Here is a 19,474-nt window from a genome sequence, read left to right as displayed (position 1 = left end):
CATAATCCTAGGTGAGCGCTTAGGCCAAAGGTAAGCCATGCGGGAGAGGAAGGTATGCGGCCAAGGATGCGATGCTTTGAGTTTGGATTCAAGTGATGTCTTGATGGGAAAGCCACGAGTTGATGATGGCTAACCAAGAAAAGGACATGCAAGACCAAACCATAAGGTTAGGATGAGCCTTGCGAGCATCTAAGCATATGCGACCAAGTTGCGTTAATAGGATGCACAAGGTAAGGATTGCGTTAATTAAATATGGCACAATTGAGGTTAGTGGGTCGCATATGGGGAAAGGTGCTAGGCGGCAATGCTTGAAGGGTGACACCGCAAGGGCGTAAACATGAGATGGACACATACTCCAATGGGTGATGTTCGGACATAAGTGTGTTGCGCCAGTCGGATGGACGCATATAAAGGATGGACGCATATGACGTTGGATGAACGCATATGAGAGTGGATGACGCATTGCGGTAGATGGGCACATAGGAGATTGGATGGATGCATTCAAGGACGTCATCCGGACATGTGGCTTGTTAAAAAGAAATCTTAGGCCTTAAGCAAATGAGGTAGATGCATAAGAAGACATGCAAACTTAAGGGCTATGCGTTGAAAAAAGGAGAGCAAGACACCTTGGATTGTGATGACGCAAGGTTGAGTTAATAGTGTAAGGAAAGGACACTTGGACATGCGGCCAAGTAGAAGGTGTCGTCCTTAGGGAGATCTTGGACGCCTATAAATAGGTCCCATGACTTCAGATAAGAACTCAAATTCTCTTCAAAGGACATTCAGAATAGTGTATGAAGGCCTGGGAGGAGACTATGCGTTGATGGAAGAAAGCATGCATTGGTAGCAAGACCATGTGTTGGTCAAGAGGTTCCAAGAGGGGAAGATGTTGTCGGACAGAAAGGACAGAAAGTAGCATCAATTTGGGATGAGGAGTTATCCCAGAATACTCGTGCGTTTAGAATTCTTCTAAAGCCACCTGAAAGTTATGAGAGTCTAGTTTTCATGGTGGGGCTACCGGAGAAGAAGCTCCAAGGAATCAGGTTGGACAATGAGGAAAAGACAGAAGGGTCGAGCTGTCGGGTAAGATGGGGCAATCTTGATGTTTTGAAGATTCCGGCCAAACCATGAGAAGTTCTAATCTATTTTTGAGGTAAGCTTCTTGAGACATTTTAGAACATGTTTGCAGAAGAAAGTATCTTAAAATAAGTTCTGGAACTATTAGTAATCTAAGCTGATAATTGAATCTGAAATTTAGGGTTCAAAAGAGAACCAAGAAAACCTAAGGAACTTCGGAAAGGAAAGTTCCAATCCAACCAAGGTGAGTGGTTATTGTGTTATTGTATTGTTGATGAAATAGGTAAATATATATAGGGGATAATGTTAAATTGGCATGATCAGGGATATATGTTTATCTTGTTACTATGCTTGTTAAGATATTGCTTGTATATAGGTTTTGGAAACTGAAACTGTACCCAGGATATATAGTTAGCATGCTTGAAAAGATACTTAGCGGAAAAATATAGTCGGCTTCGGTTGGCAGGAAATGATAGTCGATGATGACCGGTGGGAAATATAGTCAAGTTACCTAAGCATAGCTAGCGGGAAAATAGTCTATGTGCACATTGGCGGGATAATAGGGTACGAGAAAAGTTTCCACGGGAATTGTTGTTATATTACTTTAATGTACGATCATGCTAGGGATAACCAGTGGTAAAGCTGGGTATGTTTACATTATGTGATAACCAGCGATCAAGCTGGGGTTGATTGTTTTAACCAGCGATTGAGCTGGGGATAACCTAGCGATTTGGCTGGAAAAATAATATTGAGTAGTATTGTTCTTGTTTCCAAAAAGTATACTTCTAAAATCAAACTTATGTTTGTTTAATGCTTCCACTCATTGAGTTTTGTAGCTCACGTTTTCCATGTTTTATGTTCTCTTCCCCCCCCCCCCCAAAGTAGCGAAAGGTGAGGAGTTCCAGAGTGCTGCTAAGGTCAAGGTCTGCCACATGCCACAATTACAGTTGTTGTTGTAAACTTTGTAGTTAAGTTTTGGAGTTGTATGAACATCATATTGTTGTAATAAAATGGGCCTACTTAATCCGTTGTTGTTATCTCCTTGACTTAAAGTTTACTGAGTGTAGTAGGTTCAGTTGGACAGTAGGTATCACAAAAGGGTGGTATCTGCGGTCCCTCACGCCTCTCCTCGGGCTCAGGAGTGCGGGCTCGGGGCGGGGTGTGACACTTCGTGAGTGAAAAACAGGATTTGCAGCTAAAGACAGAGCAGTGATGTTGTTGCACCAAACAATTGGTATGCATGTATCTTTACTCTAAATTTCTTAAAGTAGTTCTTGTACCCAACTGATTTCAGCTACTGTTTGTGCAAGAGAACGATACTCATACTTAGTACTTGAGCGTGCAACCACATGCTATTTTTTTAGCTCCAAGAGATCAACACATCACCAAGGTACACACATTAAGCTGAAATTGATCTTCTATCATCTAGGTCACAATCCCAATCTACATCTGTACATGCTATAATCTGTAAAGAATTTGATTTAGGAATATAAAGTCCATGATGTATTGTGCCTTTTAAATTTCTAAGAACACATTTTACAGTTTTCCAATATATCATTGTTGATGATTGGAGAAATTGACTTAGCTTGTTGATGATATATGAAATTTCAAGTATTGTGTGTGTGCAATATTGTAATGCTTCTATTGCACTTTGATAGAGAGTTAGATTATTCATTGTTTCTCCCTTATTCTTTAGAAAATTTCGTCCTGTTACTGCTGGTGTGTTGCATGGCTTCAAATTATTTAACTCTAGTCTATCTAGTAGATCATTGATATATTTTGTCTAATTAAAAAAGAAACTTGTTTCATCTCGATGAACTTGAATGTCTAGGAAATAAGATAGATCTCATAGGTCTTTGAGGGCAAACTCCTTATTCAAATTTGCAACTAATTTGTTAACTAAAGCATTATTATTTCCTGTAATCAAAATATCATTGACATGTACAAGTATATATAATTTAGTTTGATTAGTAATAAGATAGAATTAATGAGTTGTCTGTCCTAGAATTCTTGAAGTCCCAACTTAGAATAACACTTTTCAATTTTTCAAACCAAGTCATTGGTGCCTACTACAAACCATAACTGTAGATGCTTTAACTACTAGACTAAAAGCTTTAACAATCTGAGTAGGTGAATTTGATTCTTTAGAATTTGACTGTTCGAGTAATAAGAGGAGAAAAATTCCTAGGAGGTCACCCAACATAGGATTGCTCCAAGCTAAGCACGCTTAACTTTGGAGTTCTTATGATTGAGCCACCAAAAAAAAAAGGAACACCTTGTTGGTATAGGTAGTAACTTTCAATTCTTTTAAGCCTTTCTTAACCATACTTTCATGTCCTCAGTATCCCACTCATTTGGATGTGGTACCGGTTCATTCATGTACCCCTCCTGAATTCGGATCATTACAAAGATATTGTTGGGGTTGATGCCCTAAATCTTGTAGGGCCCTATAGTTTGTAATTGTAGTGTACAAACTTTTTATTTATTTAATAAAATATGAGATGTTTTATTTGACATTTAGTAGCATTAAAGCCACAAACCAATAAACTAACATCCAAGATTATCATCTGTGGCTTAAACATGTATGTAGAGACATACAAGTAGATCATGTTTAAGTGATAACCTAAATGGTTTGTAGTAGATGGATAAGGCTGGATATCTTATCCTAGTGACACTACGAATACGACCTGCTTTGTAGGTGTTACAATTGTTGTAAAGTGCTACAAATGATCTGATCCTAATAATTCATGTGGAAACATGTGAGCGGGGGCGTTCTATGCCAAGGAGTTTGTATAAGACCAGATCACGAAATGACTAGTCTTATTATATAACGTTGTATATAATAGAGACTTACATTTCACTAGGATGATCATAGGTGACATGACCTGAATGTTGAGTGAGTTATGAACTGCTTATGAAGACGGTCCTTTGATTTGTATGGGTTAGAGTGGCCAGATTGTCGACTCAATAAGCCTACCATTTTAAGGATTCGTCTGATTTGGGAATTGAAAACACAACTACACAAGACGAAATTCACTCATTTCCCGACATCGGGGTAAGTAGATAAATTGCTCCCTTAAGGGTTGATTTTGGGGCTTGAACAATGTGGCACCACACCTTCTCTTGGTTCAAGAGGGGTTTGGTCATGGTTGGACTATGACTTATTGTTCATTAGTGGGATTGGTGGTACTTAAGGAGTTAAATGTAACTACAGGGGCAAAACGATAATTTTGTCCTAGCTGTACTTACGAGCAATTTGTAAAGGGTCATCATACTGTTTACTGGTTATATCTAATAGACATGTGGTAGAGTTTGAAGATGACATTTGGAGAGCTTGATGAATGCTGCATATTCAATCAAGTAGTTAAAGAAGAGAGTTGAGTAGAAGATAAGGTTAGTGAGTTGTTTTAACTGGGAGAATACTCTCTCAATGTTCTATTGAAATAGATAATCAAAAGCTTTCGATTACAACTCTAAACTGGCTACTTAGCCTTACAAGAAAATAAGACTAACTAACTAATTAATTATAAAATGCTAATTAAACGCTAATTAATCTAAATTAAAAACCAAACTATATATTAACTAAATCATATGAATTATCCTATAATTCTCCTCAGCATTAAAGTATTTTGAATTCTTCTTTCAAAATTATCACTTAAACATGCAATTCGTAGAGAGAATTGTTAAGTAAAATCTCTTGAGGGAGGAAAGAGAGGCGAGACCCAAATTGGAGATGATCTACTTGAAGAAGTTATCAATAGCTACATCGTGAGTCTCTTTTCTTCGGAAGCACAACATGATTACCACCATTCTAAGAAAAGAAGAAAAAAAAGTCGAGGAAGATATGACTATGTATGAAAGAGTGTAAAGGACTCTCGAGTCAGTTCCGACTTTCTTTAGAATTATTACTGGTATACTGAGGGTATCAATTAGTTAAAGGAAAAAAAAAAGAGAGAGAGAGAAAAAACATAGAGAAAAGTTCCATTGACATAAAAATATGGTTTAATTTAAATTGATTGAGTAGTTTTATTAATTATCATTACTTAATAAGACAAATAAGTGGTTAGTTTAAATGATAATATTAATGATAATAATATATCGAAAAGAATATTAGTGATAATAATAAGACAAATAAGTGGGCTTCCTTCATAACAAATTTCACTTTAGTGGTTTGGTTCGAAATACTAGTTAAGTTGACCTATCTAGCCAGTAAAGGTGTTCAAAAAACCCGATGACCTGAAAAACCGATCAATCCAACCCAATCCGTGCGGTTTGGATTAGGTTATCAACTCATTTGGGTTGGCTTGGTTCATGGGTTCACCTAATATAACCCGAACCAACACGAATTTATTATTAACTTTAAAATATATATTTTTTTTTGTTACTTATAACACAATTATTTATACATATATTTATTTTAATTTTTTTTTTTGAATAATTTATTCTTCAAAAACTCTTTAAAGTATTTTCTTTGCATTTTATAAAGAAAATTTTCACTATATAAATTGAAATTGAGTAGTTAATTTTAATTCAATATATGAAAATAATTTAATTAGATTTTTACTTATTTACATATTTACGTTTTGTTTCTTTTCTAGAACAAAATTTTAAATAAATGACCTGATCAACCCTAACCAAACCAATTCATGGTTAGGTTGGATTGGATTCATTTTTTAATAAGAGTTATTTGAATTGAAAAAGTTTACACACCAGACAATTGGATTGGGTCTAAAAAGTTTTCCAGCCCAACTCATGAAGACCCCTACTAGACAGAAGTTAATAATAATTTATAATTAATCACATGATTAAATTTTCTTTTTTGAAATTAACAAAAACAAGAAAGTAAGATGGATGAAAGATATATAATTTTATTTTATTTTTTAAATTAATATGAGTTTTATTTTTTTCTTTCGAGTACAACTAATTAGGAGTAACCATGGGCAGGGGTGTACATAGTCCGAGTTGGGTCGGGTTGAAAGATTTTTGTGGATCAACCCAAAAATTCGGGTTGGCTAATAATTAGTTCTTTTTTGGAGGGTCAACCCAACCCAACCCAACTCAAAATTTTCGGGTTGGGTCATCGGTTCTTTTTTTTTTTAATTTATATATATATTCAGGTCAGGTCGGGTTGACCCGACCCTAAAATGGGATAACCCGAGACCCAACCTGAATTTAATATTTTTTAACATTTTTAACCCAACCCAACCCTTGTGGTTTGAGGTAGGTAGTCCGAGTTGGTCGGGTTATCGGGTTTTTTGAACACTCTAACCATGGGTGGAACCAAAAAACTTAATAAATTGTTGATGAATGTGAAGCTTTTTTTTTTTAAGAAATTAATGCCAAATAAAGATGAGGCTGTGACCCTGAGTTAAAACTAAAGGTTTGATACATTGATGTTCTGGTTAATTAATTAAACTTTTGTGAGTCTAAACACTTAATATTATGTAAATATACGTGGTTCATATTTGTAAGTTAAATCTTTTTAGTCCAATAATTGGGGGAAGAGAGAGATTTGAATCTCTAACTTCAAAGAAAAAATTATATATATACATATCAATATTATATTTATGTTACCTAAACTTTAACCAAAACAAAGTCTTTTTCACCTGCATCATCCTCACTAGAAAATGAGATTATTCCTATCCTGTTCAAAGCAAGTCTTAACAGATCCTTAATCGCCTAAAAAATTAACACTTCTAGCTCATCACTCAAGTATCCCCAGATCAGATTTACCATTCCACCTGACATTTATCGACAAAATGTTTCACATTTCCAAGCAGAACTCTGAAGAAAGGGCAAGTGTAATATTAACTCAATAACATCAGTTATACAATTGAGGCTAAATCTATAAACAACTACATTCTAACACATTACCATTCTACATTTTGCAAGAATCCCACTTGCTTCATCTCTCTCTTGATGGAAGTGTCTGTTTCCCTATTGGAATGAAAAAAATCACCCCTCGAAAAAGGCCACTTCCTTTATCAAGTACACTGAAGAACACATCTCAAATACAATAATAAGACTCCATTCTGCCATACCTCCATGTTTCTCAAATCATCGGCCATTTGCATAGTCTGCCCCTTAGCGTACACGGAATGGCGAGTAAAAATGTTGTTAATTCACTTCATTAATGTCGGCTTCAAAGCCATTAAAACCCCCATCTAAAGCTAGCTGCGGCAATTCTGTCCTGAAAATTGAAACCACTGAAGAATTAACACAAATTTCCATTTGTTTTGCCCCTTCTACGATATGAATTATGTATTAGGTCTTAAATGCAAAGGAAAATTCTTCACCTTTGGCGGTTTGGTTTGTCCCTCAAATAATCTTATTTCGTACTTCTTCAAGTTTCTTCAGTATTTCTCCGGGAGTACGGTCCAATTCGTCAGCAATCTTTCTCTGCATATCTAGGGGAAGGGTTGGGAACTGCTCACACAGATCCCCATCAATCACATCCTGCATAGATCCATCAAGAATTGGACAAAGATTGGTTAAGTTCTAAAATGAACGATGTTGACTTATGAATGGCACATATGATGGGACATTAATAGAAGAAAAATAAGCAGCAGTTGAGTAATGGCAGTGCAAGGCAAGGTTAAGTGACTGCAGAGACCATTGATATTGTAACAGGGTAGAGAAGGAAGTCACATTAGCAACTATTGCAATTTCCACAATTTCAACCAATCAATCAAATGCATCTAACATGAACTATAAACATGAAATGAATTAAAAAGGTTCAGATAAACAAGAATCGGGAGTAGCACAGAATTTACCTTAACAGGAAAATAAGCTGATCTATAACCCATATGATCTCTTCCACATAGAGGTGGATGTTCCTGCCTCATATGCATTTCCAAGTGAGAAAAGAAATCAACATCGTCACGGGAGGTGAAAGCATGCAATGCCCCCAAGCTTCCCATCACTGTACCGTACAAAATGCATTCTCCACCCCCTGGAATCAAAGATGCCTTTTGCAATGATGTGACCACATCACCGATGTGGAATTGTATGATCTCCTCAACTTTGTTAGGAGCCCCATTAAGCTTTCCCTGCTCCCATTTTATCTTTCCACCTGTTGGATCTTCTTCAATCTCATCTGAAACATCTTGTGGTAACCGCACAAAATAGATATTTCCAAACTTATCAGCACCAGCCATGGTGTCAAAATCCACATGATATGATGCCGTAAGCCATCTAGGAACAGAATCATCAGCAAATATGTATAGCTGATTTTCATCCCGCCTATACTTGCAATAATGGAATGACTGCAAAAGCAAATGAGAAAAAGGTAGTGTCAACTGTCAAGTTAGCACAAAATAGGTGGAACATTACATGCAGGTCCATAAGCTTTCCTAAGGATTGTAGTTTTTCTTATATAGTTTATAAGAAACACTATTTTATTGATGTGACAACTACTAAAAAAAATGATGTCACAAGTACATATGAGCTATGTCATAAATAACTAATCTCTCAGCCAATTACTATATTACTACCATAAGAGATATCTATAGATAAGGTTTTACAGTTTTTTTTTCCTTTTTTTTTTTCTTGTTTAATGAGAGAAGGTTTTACAGTTAACAAATTGTCTGACATGCCCAACTAATAGCATCGAATACATGTCTCCACTGCACAGGAACAGATCATACATGAAGCGCATTTGCAAATGTTTATATGTTCATTGGGCCGGTATGCATGATCTAGCTTTTAAACAAAAATAAATTTTGAACACCTTAGCTGTATTGTGCTGAATAGACTAATAAGGGATTTTATCACAGAAAGCAGAAAATTGAAGCAAAGATTAATATAATAATAGTAAAGTGGCATACCTCCTGAATGTCACCAACATAAATTCGATCACGATATGTCTGAATAGACACAATTGTATTCGGGAACAACTTATTTTCACATTTCCTAAGCAATCTTCTTTTCCCCAAATCATACAATCTGAGCACGGATCCTATTCCAGCAAGTAATCTTCCCTGGAACTGAGCTAAAGCGAGAGGAACACCTTCCACTTGTGTCTTGTGCAAAAGCTCAAGGGATTTTCCATCCTCCAGAAAACGATAAATGTGAATATAACCTGCAACTAAACTCCGTTTAGGGAAAAACTGCAGGCCCTTTGCAGTACCAACAGCTAAAAGGGTTCCATATTCCTTGTCATGGAAATTTACTGTACAAACACTGAATGCCCCTTCATTGTCCTGAAGCTCCAGCAGACAAGTTGTAGTGGCTGATCTAGGATCAAGAACTCGGATGCAAGAAACCCATTTTTCAGACTCTGCCTTTGGGTAACCATAATGCTCGTCAGATAAAGGATCATCCTTGTCCTCATCATCTCCACCGTTCTCCATTTGCTCCATTGTGCCATTTCCATTTTCCCCAGCCCCTGCAGCCTCAAAGCATTCTTTTCTAGCAGCTTCTCGCTCTTCAGCAGTGAATGCACCCTGATCACTCTCAATAACAACCAATAGTTTTCTCCTAGGTTGAAGCACAAACTTTCTTGGGGTGTACCTAAGTGGAATGACTGTTTCATTAAATGTTTCTCCCAATCTCTCAATGGTGAAAACCCTCAAAAAATTTCCAGCCACAGCAACTACACCTTCTGCACACTGATCCGATGAAAATGAGGAGGCATATTCAAGAGTTTCATATGATAGAGGAGTCAATAGAAAATGGCCTTGATGAATATATCCAAGCCAAGGCCTACTTGAGAGGCAAAGAATTGCACGCCTCCCCCTCAAAACAACAGAAAAAAGTTTGGGTGCTCTTAATCCTAAGAACCGGGATCGAGAATCAGAAAGCTGGCCTGTCACCATATCCACTACTGTTCTGAATAAAACCCCAGAATGCAATGCAGCATTTAGGAAAAGGCTAGCAGGATGATCTGCACCATCCTCCCCACCTACTGATGCCAAAACTTCAAGAAATAGAAGAGATTCTGGAGCCGCAGAAACACTTTGCACACTTAAAATCTGCATACAGTCATCAGGATCCAATGATAGAATTCGTATTGTGTTATCATAAGAACCAACTGCTAGGAAACGTGAACGTTGCCTTCCTTCAGGTACTGGGGCAATGTCCAAGCAAGCCACATCTCCAGACATTTCATGCTTCTCCACCTCCATTAACTGACCAGTCATGTCCACCTCAAAATAAATAAGTTCTCCCCCACTCAGGGCAATCACCACTTGAAGCCTATTAGAACCAACCTTAACAATGGTCCTCTTGCCTGGAGTTCTCCATTCATTAATACGCCCATCTTCCCTAATATGCCTAATACCATTTGGATGGACTTGCATGAGAGAATCATCACCTATCAAAGAAACAGCAAGGGATGGGGTAGTGTCAAGAAACCCACTGTCACTAACTTCTTCAACTGTCTCACCAATAGAAAGAACAAGTGTTGCATTGGCAAATGACACAACAATGTATGCATCAAACTCATCATTGATGTTCTTTTTCACAGTCCAAACAGCACTAGGAACACCAGGAAGTTCTGACACAGCCATTTCACTGATGGCCAAACCAGGTCTCAATATTCGCAAAGATGATCGAGGACCTCGCCCACAAAGAGTAAATATCTGAGGTGTTTCCTCCTCAAAAAGATTTATGATTTTCATGTCCATAATAGGCATTAAGCTCTCAACTTGATCAATCCTAACAAGGTTTTTGAGTCTCCTAGGCTGGAAAAAGACAGGTTGGAAACCTTCTTCAGTTTCCATCAAAGTAGCCGAGGAAGATTCAACATCAGCATCATCCCCTATGGCTTGAAACTGGTATAGTGAGTGATTTCCAAATTCTGAGGCAGCAAATAAAAATCCTGATTTCAGTACACACATTGAAGCTGTAACTGGAATTGTATCAAAATACTTAATCTTCAGTTCTTTGACACTGTCATTGTTGTGTTCCAAGGTAACCTTAAATATATCTCCATACTCTGTCTGTAAAAGAAAGAAAAACATTGTTTTTTGCTTATGCATTGCTGCTGAAACTATAAGCACACCACGCTCAGCAGGTAAATCTGCACGTCTGGGAATGACAGCTCTAACATCTGGATGTCCCTGATTCTTATAAATCACAAAATTTTCAGCACAAACTAACACTCCACTAGGACCATCCCCACCTCCAGGAACAGTAACAAGCATATTGGCACCATTATCAACAGGTTCTGACCACTTCCTAGAGACATGATTGAGACCAAGATCAAGTTCATAGAAAGTCAAATGCTTCTGGGCCTCACTTGCTGCCACCCCAGTAGAATCCTGATCCGCCTCCGAGTAATCCAACTCAATTGCAGCAAATATAGGATTGTCAAATCCACAGTCAATTCCACAAATTGAATATACTATCGTATGTGACTTATGAGCCTCCAGTGGCGAAGAAATAGTAAGCCTGGCTGCTGTATCTCTGTTCAAGACGTAAACAAGTTTCTGCTTCTCACATGCCCCAATCATAACAGCCCTTCCTTTAGGATCAATAGCCAAATATTGCCCCGGAACTATCCGGCGACAACCAGACTTCCCAAAAGTCTCTTGATGTATCTTGTCAAATACATTCTTATCTTTATTATACTCCAGAATAACAATTCGACCCGAATCAGACCCAACAACAATATAATCTTTCTGAGACCCAGTAAGCCTGAATTGAGCTAAAGAACGTATCGCACCAAAGATTTCAACAGAAAGAAGAGTTTGGATCTTACCACTATCATCAGGACGAATGAGATCCAGGACCTTCCCTCTAGCCACAACTATCTCCTGCGTTTTCCCACCGGAGAAATTTCCATTTATAGCCGAGACAATCCCGGTAGCTCGTTGCAAAGTGAGACTGTAAAGGTACATAGCTTAAAAAAACTGTAAGTGGGTGCTCTCAAATTTTCCGGGAAAATGTGGAGAGAAACGAGTTTTAGGAGCTTAAAGGTAAAGAAATGGGGTTCTGAAGGGTTTCAGAAGAACTTCGTCATGAAGATGAAGGTGAGGAAAGGGATTTAGAGTATGGGAGTTGATGGTGTAAACCCCTGAAAATGAAAATCCGTCAAAATTGCGATAATTCGAGAGCGATATAAACCCTAGCTCGATTAAAGAAGACGGTGAGCGCGGCAAAGTGATTTGGGCCAATTGCTGACTTCCTTCGAATCTAACGGCTCAGATTTTGAAAAAATGATCCGAGTTCACGAATGCGTGATGTAGAGGATTATAGTAGAACCCGAACAAAAAAAATTACCACAAATTTAAATCTAATATCAATTTGTACCCCCAATATTTTGAGTGTTTATTAATTTAAATCTTAAGCTTTTATAAATGTGTCAATTTAAATCTCAAATTAATAATTATATAAATTTAAATTCTTAATTTTCATATGTGTATCTATTTAAATTTTGAAATTTCATAAATTTCATAATTGTATCAATTTAAACTCTTCGTTACATTTCAATTGGATACATTTAATTTTAGGGTTTAAATTAATACATTTATTAAAGTTTAGTATTTAAATTGATATATTTATCAAAGTTTGAGATTTGAATTAATACAACCTCAAAGTTATTCAAGGATATAAATTGATATTTGTTGTAATTCTTTTTTTTTTAGCATGCAATAGTTACACTTGGTGACTAGAGATGTCCACGGGAAGGGGCGGGGACAGGGAAGCCCTTCCCGTCCCCGTCCTTGCCCTCCTATTCCATTCCCCGGGCGGGGATTCCCCACTGAAAAATTTTCCATCATCATTTTTTTAATGTCAATTAAATATATATTTTTAACAATCCCTTAAACATATCCCATACAACTTTTATTTAAATAAAATATTATCAATTTTGGTAATTAAAATAATAATACACATTTAATTTAAAAAGATATAATTAAAATCCTAAATTCTCATAATTTTTATAAATTAAAATTCAACAATTAGAACATCTTATCTTAAATATTAAAATGTCTAAGGAATTAAGTAATAAGTTTTAAACTTAAATAATCAAAACCTCCATAATTATTTTAATAAAGTCTACAATATTAATATTAATATATATATTATAAATTTATAATTTATATACAAAAATGGGGGGTCGAGATTGGGGAATATATTCCCTGTTCCTAGGCTCAGATTGCAAACGAGAAAAAAATTTCCCACTCCATCCCCCATTCCCCGTGTACTCGGGATTTTCTGCCCCATTCGAGATGGGTCTCCGTAGGACCCCAATCCATGAGTTTTCTGGACATATCTAATAGTGACCTCTTTACGTGTACTTTTTTAAAATTGATATAAATTTTATTTTATTTTAATCTCTAACTTTTGTTAAACAAAAAAAAGGTATAATACTATAATATTTTCTATTTATTATTAGATTGTTGAATGTTTGTCTCTAGTCTATATAACTTGAATTCATTACTCACATATATTAAACATCGTCAAAGCTATTTCAATAATTTGTTAAAAGTGAGTATTGATAAGGATTAAAAAATTTGTTTTTAAAGTTTTGAGAATAAATAGATATACATATAAAAAGAAAAAAGAAAAAATGGTAAATTTAAACATCAAAATTGATATTCTACGTAGTACAACTGAATTAAGAGTTTAAAGAGATAATTTAAACAAAAAAATGCCCCCCCCCCCCCCCCAAAAAAAAAAAAAAAAAAAAATCCTCTATTTAATTTAATATTAAATACTTGTGTATATAATATATTTATTTCTTAATTCATGATATGATATTTAAAGTTATTGATTTCCTACCCAATTATCTTTTAAATGTTAAATATTATATTTTTAAAAAAGAGATTGTTAAAAGTATTGTCAAACATGAAATATGATATCTTAAAATAAAGTTACAAGTTTAAAAGTTGCGTTCAAAATTGAAAACAAAACATAATATTTGAAAAAAAAATTATAAAAGATAACACATATTACAATTGAATGCAATAATTAGGACATGAAATTTGAATTTTTTTACCTAAAAAAAAATACATATTAATTATCCTCCTAAGGAAAAATAACTCAATTTGATTTTGTTAATTATAGGAATATTATAGTTTATGAATGGCACACTAAATCCACCAGCAATATTTAGGTAATCACTTGCCATGAATCCACCCAAACCAATCCATTACCAAATACCAACAAAACCCCCCATATACCTTTTTGTTTCTTCTTTATATAGAACTAGCAATTCAAAAACTCTCATATGCATTTGCCCTTTGAGAAACAATGACCAAGCTCCATTTTCATTCTTTACTTATGAAGACCATAGCCTGTTTTCTCTCCTTCACCACCATCATCAACCTCTCCTCGTCCGCTCGAATCTTCGAAAACCCGACTCGAAACCACCATTATCGTCATCACAAGCTTTCATTTTTAATGAGAGATGTACTCAATTCAACAACTCATCACTACTCTTCATCCAAATCACCTACCAACAAAGCAACAACTAGTGGTCAATTACCATTTTCAAAACCCTTAGGTTTTTTCCCTCCCAATGGAGGTATCCCTATACCTGAAACCTACACCACCACTGGATCATTCTCTTCTCAAACACCTGATATTTCATCAATTGGAATATCGTTTCCTGCAAGGACAACTCTCCAAGAGTTAGACTATGGAATGGTGAAAGGGATTGATGAGGAGCTATTTGGGACTTCGAGACATAAATCACGTGTGGTTGTTGGAAGAATAGAAGGATTCTATGTAGAAAATAGTGAAGATAGTGGTGGCCATATGATGGCTACGACAATGTATTTTGGTAAGGGTGAGGTCAAGGATGGACTTAGGCTATTTGGAGTGTATAGGAGTGATCACGTGAAGGAGTCTCATGTTGCTATAATTGGTGGCCTTGGCAAGTACCTTGGTGCTAATGGTTATGCAACTTTGAAGAAATCATTTAGAACAAAGTTTGGAGCCAATCATAACAACTTCATAGAATTCAACGTTTACTTGAGCAAATAGTGTGTTGAGGGCATTTTGGTAATTATATTTAGTGATTGTACATTTTTTTTAAAGAAAACCTATTATTATTATGGAATTGAAGTTATTTTAAATGTATGACCAAGGCAATCATAGTTCAAGTAACAAGAGGTCTTTATAGTTCGAATATCTCTATTTCTATTATGGTACAAAACTTATTTTAAATTTATGTAAATTTGTTCAAGTTTAAATTTAAATTATAATAAGATGTAATGTGTTTTGAGTACAATCTTTCATTTTAATTAGAGGTGTTAATTAAGTTAGTATTATACCCCTCATTAAGTTAAATTTAAAGATTGAATTAATCGTTTTTAATTTTAAAATGTATTTTTAGTAAAATTTGTAGGGTGTAGAATCAAAAGTTTTTTTTCTTTTTTTCAAAAGTATTGAATTAAATGCGTAGGGTGGGGAATCAAATTTTTAATCTCGAAATTGATGGTGTAAGCATTATGCCAGTTGACTTAGCTTGTACTCACTTTGACAATTTTAAAATATATTCTTGAGGTGGAAAAATTCCCTTGCTATAAATATATTCTATATATTCTATTCTCTTGCTACAAAATATACTCAATATTTTTTAATGAAATGCTTTTATGTTTATCATGGAATGAATTGTTTTTATGACAATAAACATACCTGATACGCAGACACACGCATTAATAATTTGCAATAATGATGTTTAGTTTAACCATGTCAATTTTAAACTGATATTGTATATCTGAAATCTTTACTTAGCTCAAAGACACATGAAACGATCAATAATATAAGAACCATAAAATTTTCATTCTTTATTTTCATCCAAATAGATTATTGAGATATATATGAAGAGTGAGATTTGATATGACTTCCTCGTACATGTCCTCACTCTCCAGTCTATTCACCATTTCCATAAAATTCTCTATTCAAATTTTGCAAGGATTAGAACGAAAATTCTCTAGAAATTTTGGTGTGGATTAGTTTCTTTAGAGAATTATCCCCTATTTATTTTTAAAATAAAAATCAATTCAACTAAATAAATTATATTGAAAATTTTTAATTATATAGTTAACTTTTTCACTAAAGTTTTTCATTTAAATGGTTGATTCCACGTGAAGAATTTGAATTTACCTATCAAATTATTCATATATATAATTTAAAGGTTCAATTACTTGCTCATTATCTTTGTTATTAAACAACAAACCTCGAAACAAAAAAGTGAGGGAAATAATTGATTTTTTAGTTTAAATTATAAATTTAGTCTATTAAGTTTGAAGCTTAGGTGTTTAAATTTTTAAAATTATAAATTTTAGTCTTTAAATTTTGAAATATTTTATTTTTACAGATTCATAGATACACAATTAAAAATTTCTGATTCATTAGACATAAAATTTAATTTTAAATTTAATAAACCAATTAATTTTTTAAAATTTTAAATTTGACATTAAAGAAAGTTAAAAAACATGCCATTTTCCAAAATAATATATATATATATATATATATTTGACTTTGTGTGTTTCTGGTATCATTAATTGAGAAACCCGAACCAAATCCATTTTCCACCAAACACAAATTACTTAACAACATCACTTTGGAAAAAGAGAGCAGAAAGTCCTTCAAATTAATTTAATTATTAAAATTGAGGTTTAGGTTTCTTTATAAAAATCCAAAAACCAACTCCATTTTTAATGTTTAATAATTAATTTAATTACCAGCTCCAATAACTACTTATTAATTCTCTCTTTGAATAATAATAATAATAATTCATGAAAAACAAAAACTATAAAAACCCACAAAGCTTAACCTTCTTCATCATCCAAATCTCTCAAACCTGAATCAAATTTCTCTCCTTTGCAAAATGGCTAAAACTCCTCTTTATTTCTTCTTCTTCTTTTTATTGGTGGGTTTCAGTGGTCTGAGATCTGCCATTTCTGCTCGAATATTAATCGACGATGACATCGACGCCGAGTCTCAGCCACAACCGGCGGCGGTTACCCCTCCTCTGCCCACCATCCCCTCGCCGGCCGCGATTGTTCCGGCTACTCAGGTTTCGATGAGCACCATTTACTTTTACCCTTTTTGTTCTATTTAGTTTCTTATTTTATCTTTTTTAAAACATATATTCTCATTTAAAGATTTTCTGCCTAGTGGATTTTACAAACTAATTATAGAATAATTTATAATTGAAAGCACTAATATAAAATTTATATTAATGGTTGTTAGTACTTAAAAAAAATAATATAAAATTTGTATTATCGTAGAAGGTTTAATTTTCCACTTATATTTCAACATATAAATTTACTATAGAAAATATTCGTGTAACTTTCAATTTATACTATAAATTTTGAGGATTGTATGATTTAAATCCCAAACCAATAATTGTATTAATGTAAATCTTAAATTTGTGGGTTGTATCAATTTGTTTTTAAATTATGAAAATTAAATCGATACAACTCTCAAAATTTAGGAGTATAAATTGATATTTGCCTAAAATATTTTTTAATTTGACCACACCTAATTTTTTTCCAATGAAAAACCATAGTTTGACACAATAATTTTTTTCTTTTACATTTTTGTCATTTTTTCTATTTTCTGTGATTGGATTTGTTCAAATAATTGTATAACCATATTATATATTCGACTATTTTTAAATAAAGAAAAATAAACTAACTTATTTATGAATATAACAAAATTTTACTATCTATTAGTGATAGATCGCGATAGATATATAGATAGATACTGAAATTTTGATATATCTAAAAATATTATTGGTATCAATAATAAATGTATCATTAACTGTTATTCTAATAAATTTTTCGTCCTAAAATTAAAAAGTAACTTTTTACTTGAATAATAAAGTTAAATTGACCAAAGAATAGAATAAAATATGTACCATAGACGAAAATGAAATAACAAAAAGCAAAATTTCTAATTTTTTTTTTTAATTTTCAATTTAAAGTTTATGTGCATATACAATTTTAGAACATATCATGTTTTTCAAATACCAAAAAAGAATGTAAAACATTACCAAATGAGTTCCTAATTCTTATTTCCAAACCCAATGAAATTTAGAGAACAATTGTTTCCTTCATTGACCATTACCAGGTCGGAACGACCACGCTACCGTCGACCACAGGCAGCCAGATTCAGGCAACCATTCCATCTCCGGCTGCCAACGACGACGAGGAAGACGAATCCACAACACCCGAAACCAATCCACCAGTAGCAGCAACCAACAATCCAGGGCCAACACAAGATGATCAAGAAGATGACCAAACAGCCACCACTCCAGCCGCCGTATCACCGGTCACCGCCGTACCCACATTAACACCACCGCCAACTCAGCCCCTTCCGGCTGCAATAAATGGTCCAGAACCAATTTCATTTTACATGCACGACATCGTTGGAGGATCCCATCCATCTGCCAGAGTAGTCACCGGAATCGTGGCGAACACCGACAGCAGTGGCATTGCATTCTCAAAGCCAAACGACAACTTCTTCCCAATCCAAGGAACACTCCCTTTACTCAACAACGACAACCTCAAAAACATGATCAACAACAACAACAACCTCCCTTACCTTGTCGGTTTCAACGGCGTCTCTCAAGGCAACAACTTGCTCCTCCAAAACAGCGCCAACAACGGCGTCCTCAACGGAGACGAAGACAATAACCAGCCCTTCGTCACCGCTGGTCAGCTCCCTTCTAGAGTCACCCTTCAACAGCTCATGTTTGGCTCCGTTACAGTGGTCGATGACGAGCTGACCGAAGGCCACGAGCTCGGGTCCGCGGTGGTGGGTCGGGCGCAAGGCTTTTACTTGGCGAGCTCATTGGATGGGACCAGCCAGACGGTGGCTTTAACCGCGTTGTTTCACGGCGGTGGCCACGAGCACGTGGTTGAAGATAGCATAAGTTTCTTTGGAGTTCACCGAACGGCGATAACGGAATCTCAGATTGCGGTGGTGGGAGGGACGGGGAAGTATGAGAATGCAAGAGGGTATGCGACGGTGGAGATGCTTCATCATGAAGAGGATCAACACACAACGGACGGTCTGGATACTATTATTCATTTTAGTGTTTATCTCACACAGGAGTGATTTAGGGTTTGAGGTTTTATTTGTGTTGAAGAAGATGGGAGTTGTGTTTATGATTTGAATTAAATGTTATGTTGTGTTTTAATTATTATCAAATTTAATGAAAAAGGTATGCTTTTATGTTGTTTAGTTGCACACGTTGAAAGATTTTTATGAATGTGTAACGATTTAGTCGTTATCGTAGAAATTAGTGTTAAAATTTAATAAGGTTTCTTATGTAAATATTTGACATCTAATGTTGATTTTTTTATATATATATATATATTAGGGATTAAATTGTTACAAATTTAAAGGTAAAAGGACTAAATATATTGTTACAAAATTAAAAATATAGATACTAAATCGTTACAAAATAAAGTTTAGGGATCAAATTCTTTCT

General features: G+C 34.8%; 3 protein-coding genes across 3 annotated transcripts; 2 read left to right on the top strand and 1 right to left on the bottom strand.

Moving 5' to 3' along the window:
* Positions 1 to 6,862: 6,862 nt before the first annotated feature.
* Positions 6,863 to 12,203, bottom strand: SAP130B (Cleavage and polyadenylation specificity factor (CPSF) A subunit protein). Its single transcript, XM_039036065.2, has 4 exons — positions 8,904 to 12,203; positions 7,851 to 8,342; positions 7,374 to 7,533; positions 6,863 to 7,267 (listed from the first exon to the last, which is right to left on the bottom strand). The coding sequence occupies exons 1-3, from the start codon at positions 11,916 to 11,918 to the stop codon at positions 7,396 to 7,398; spliced, it is 3,645 nt and encodes a 1,214-aa protein (XP_038891993.1). The 5' UTR covers positions 11,919 to 12,203; the 3' UTR covers positions 6,863 to 7,267; positions 7,374 to 7,395.
* A 2,061-nt stretch (positions 12,204 to 14,264) lies between these two features.
* Positions 14,265 to 15,085, top strand: LOC120081058 (dirigent protein 10-like). Its single transcript, XM_039035738.2, has one exon. It carries the CDS (start codon positions 14,275 to 14,277, stop codon positions 15,007 to 15,009), a length of 735 nt encoding a protein of 244 aa, XP_038891666.1. The 5' UTR covers positions 14,265 to 14,274; the 3' UTR covers positions 15,010 to 15,085.
* A 1,723-nt stretch (positions 15,086 to 16,808) lies between these two features.
* Positions 16,809 to 19,224, top strand: LOC120081891 (Disease resistance-responsive (dirigent-like protein) family protein). The gene is made up of 2 exons (XM_039037068.2): positions 16,809 to 17,050; positions 18,109 to 19,224. Exons 1-2 carry the CDS (start codon positions 16,862 to 16,864, stop codon positions 19,096 to 19,098), a joined length of 1,179 nt encoding a protein of 392 aa, XP_038892996.1. The 5' UTR covers positions 16,809 to 16,861; the 3' UTR covers positions 19,099 to 19,224.
* Positions 19,225 to 19,474: the final 250 nt, after the last annotated feature.

This window comes from Benincasa hispida, chromosome 7 (assembly GCF_027475165.1).
Source record: "Benincasa hispida cultivar pf3 chromosome 7, pf3_genome.v1.1, whole genome shotgun sequence".
In the NCBI taxonomy this organism is placed as follows: Eukaryota; Viridiplantae; Streptophyta; class Magnoliopsida; order Cucurbitales; family Cucurbitaceae; genus Benincasa; species Benincasa hispida.
Note: the sequence above shows the minus strand (reverse complement) of the source record. Positions and strands in the feature narration are given on the sequence as shown.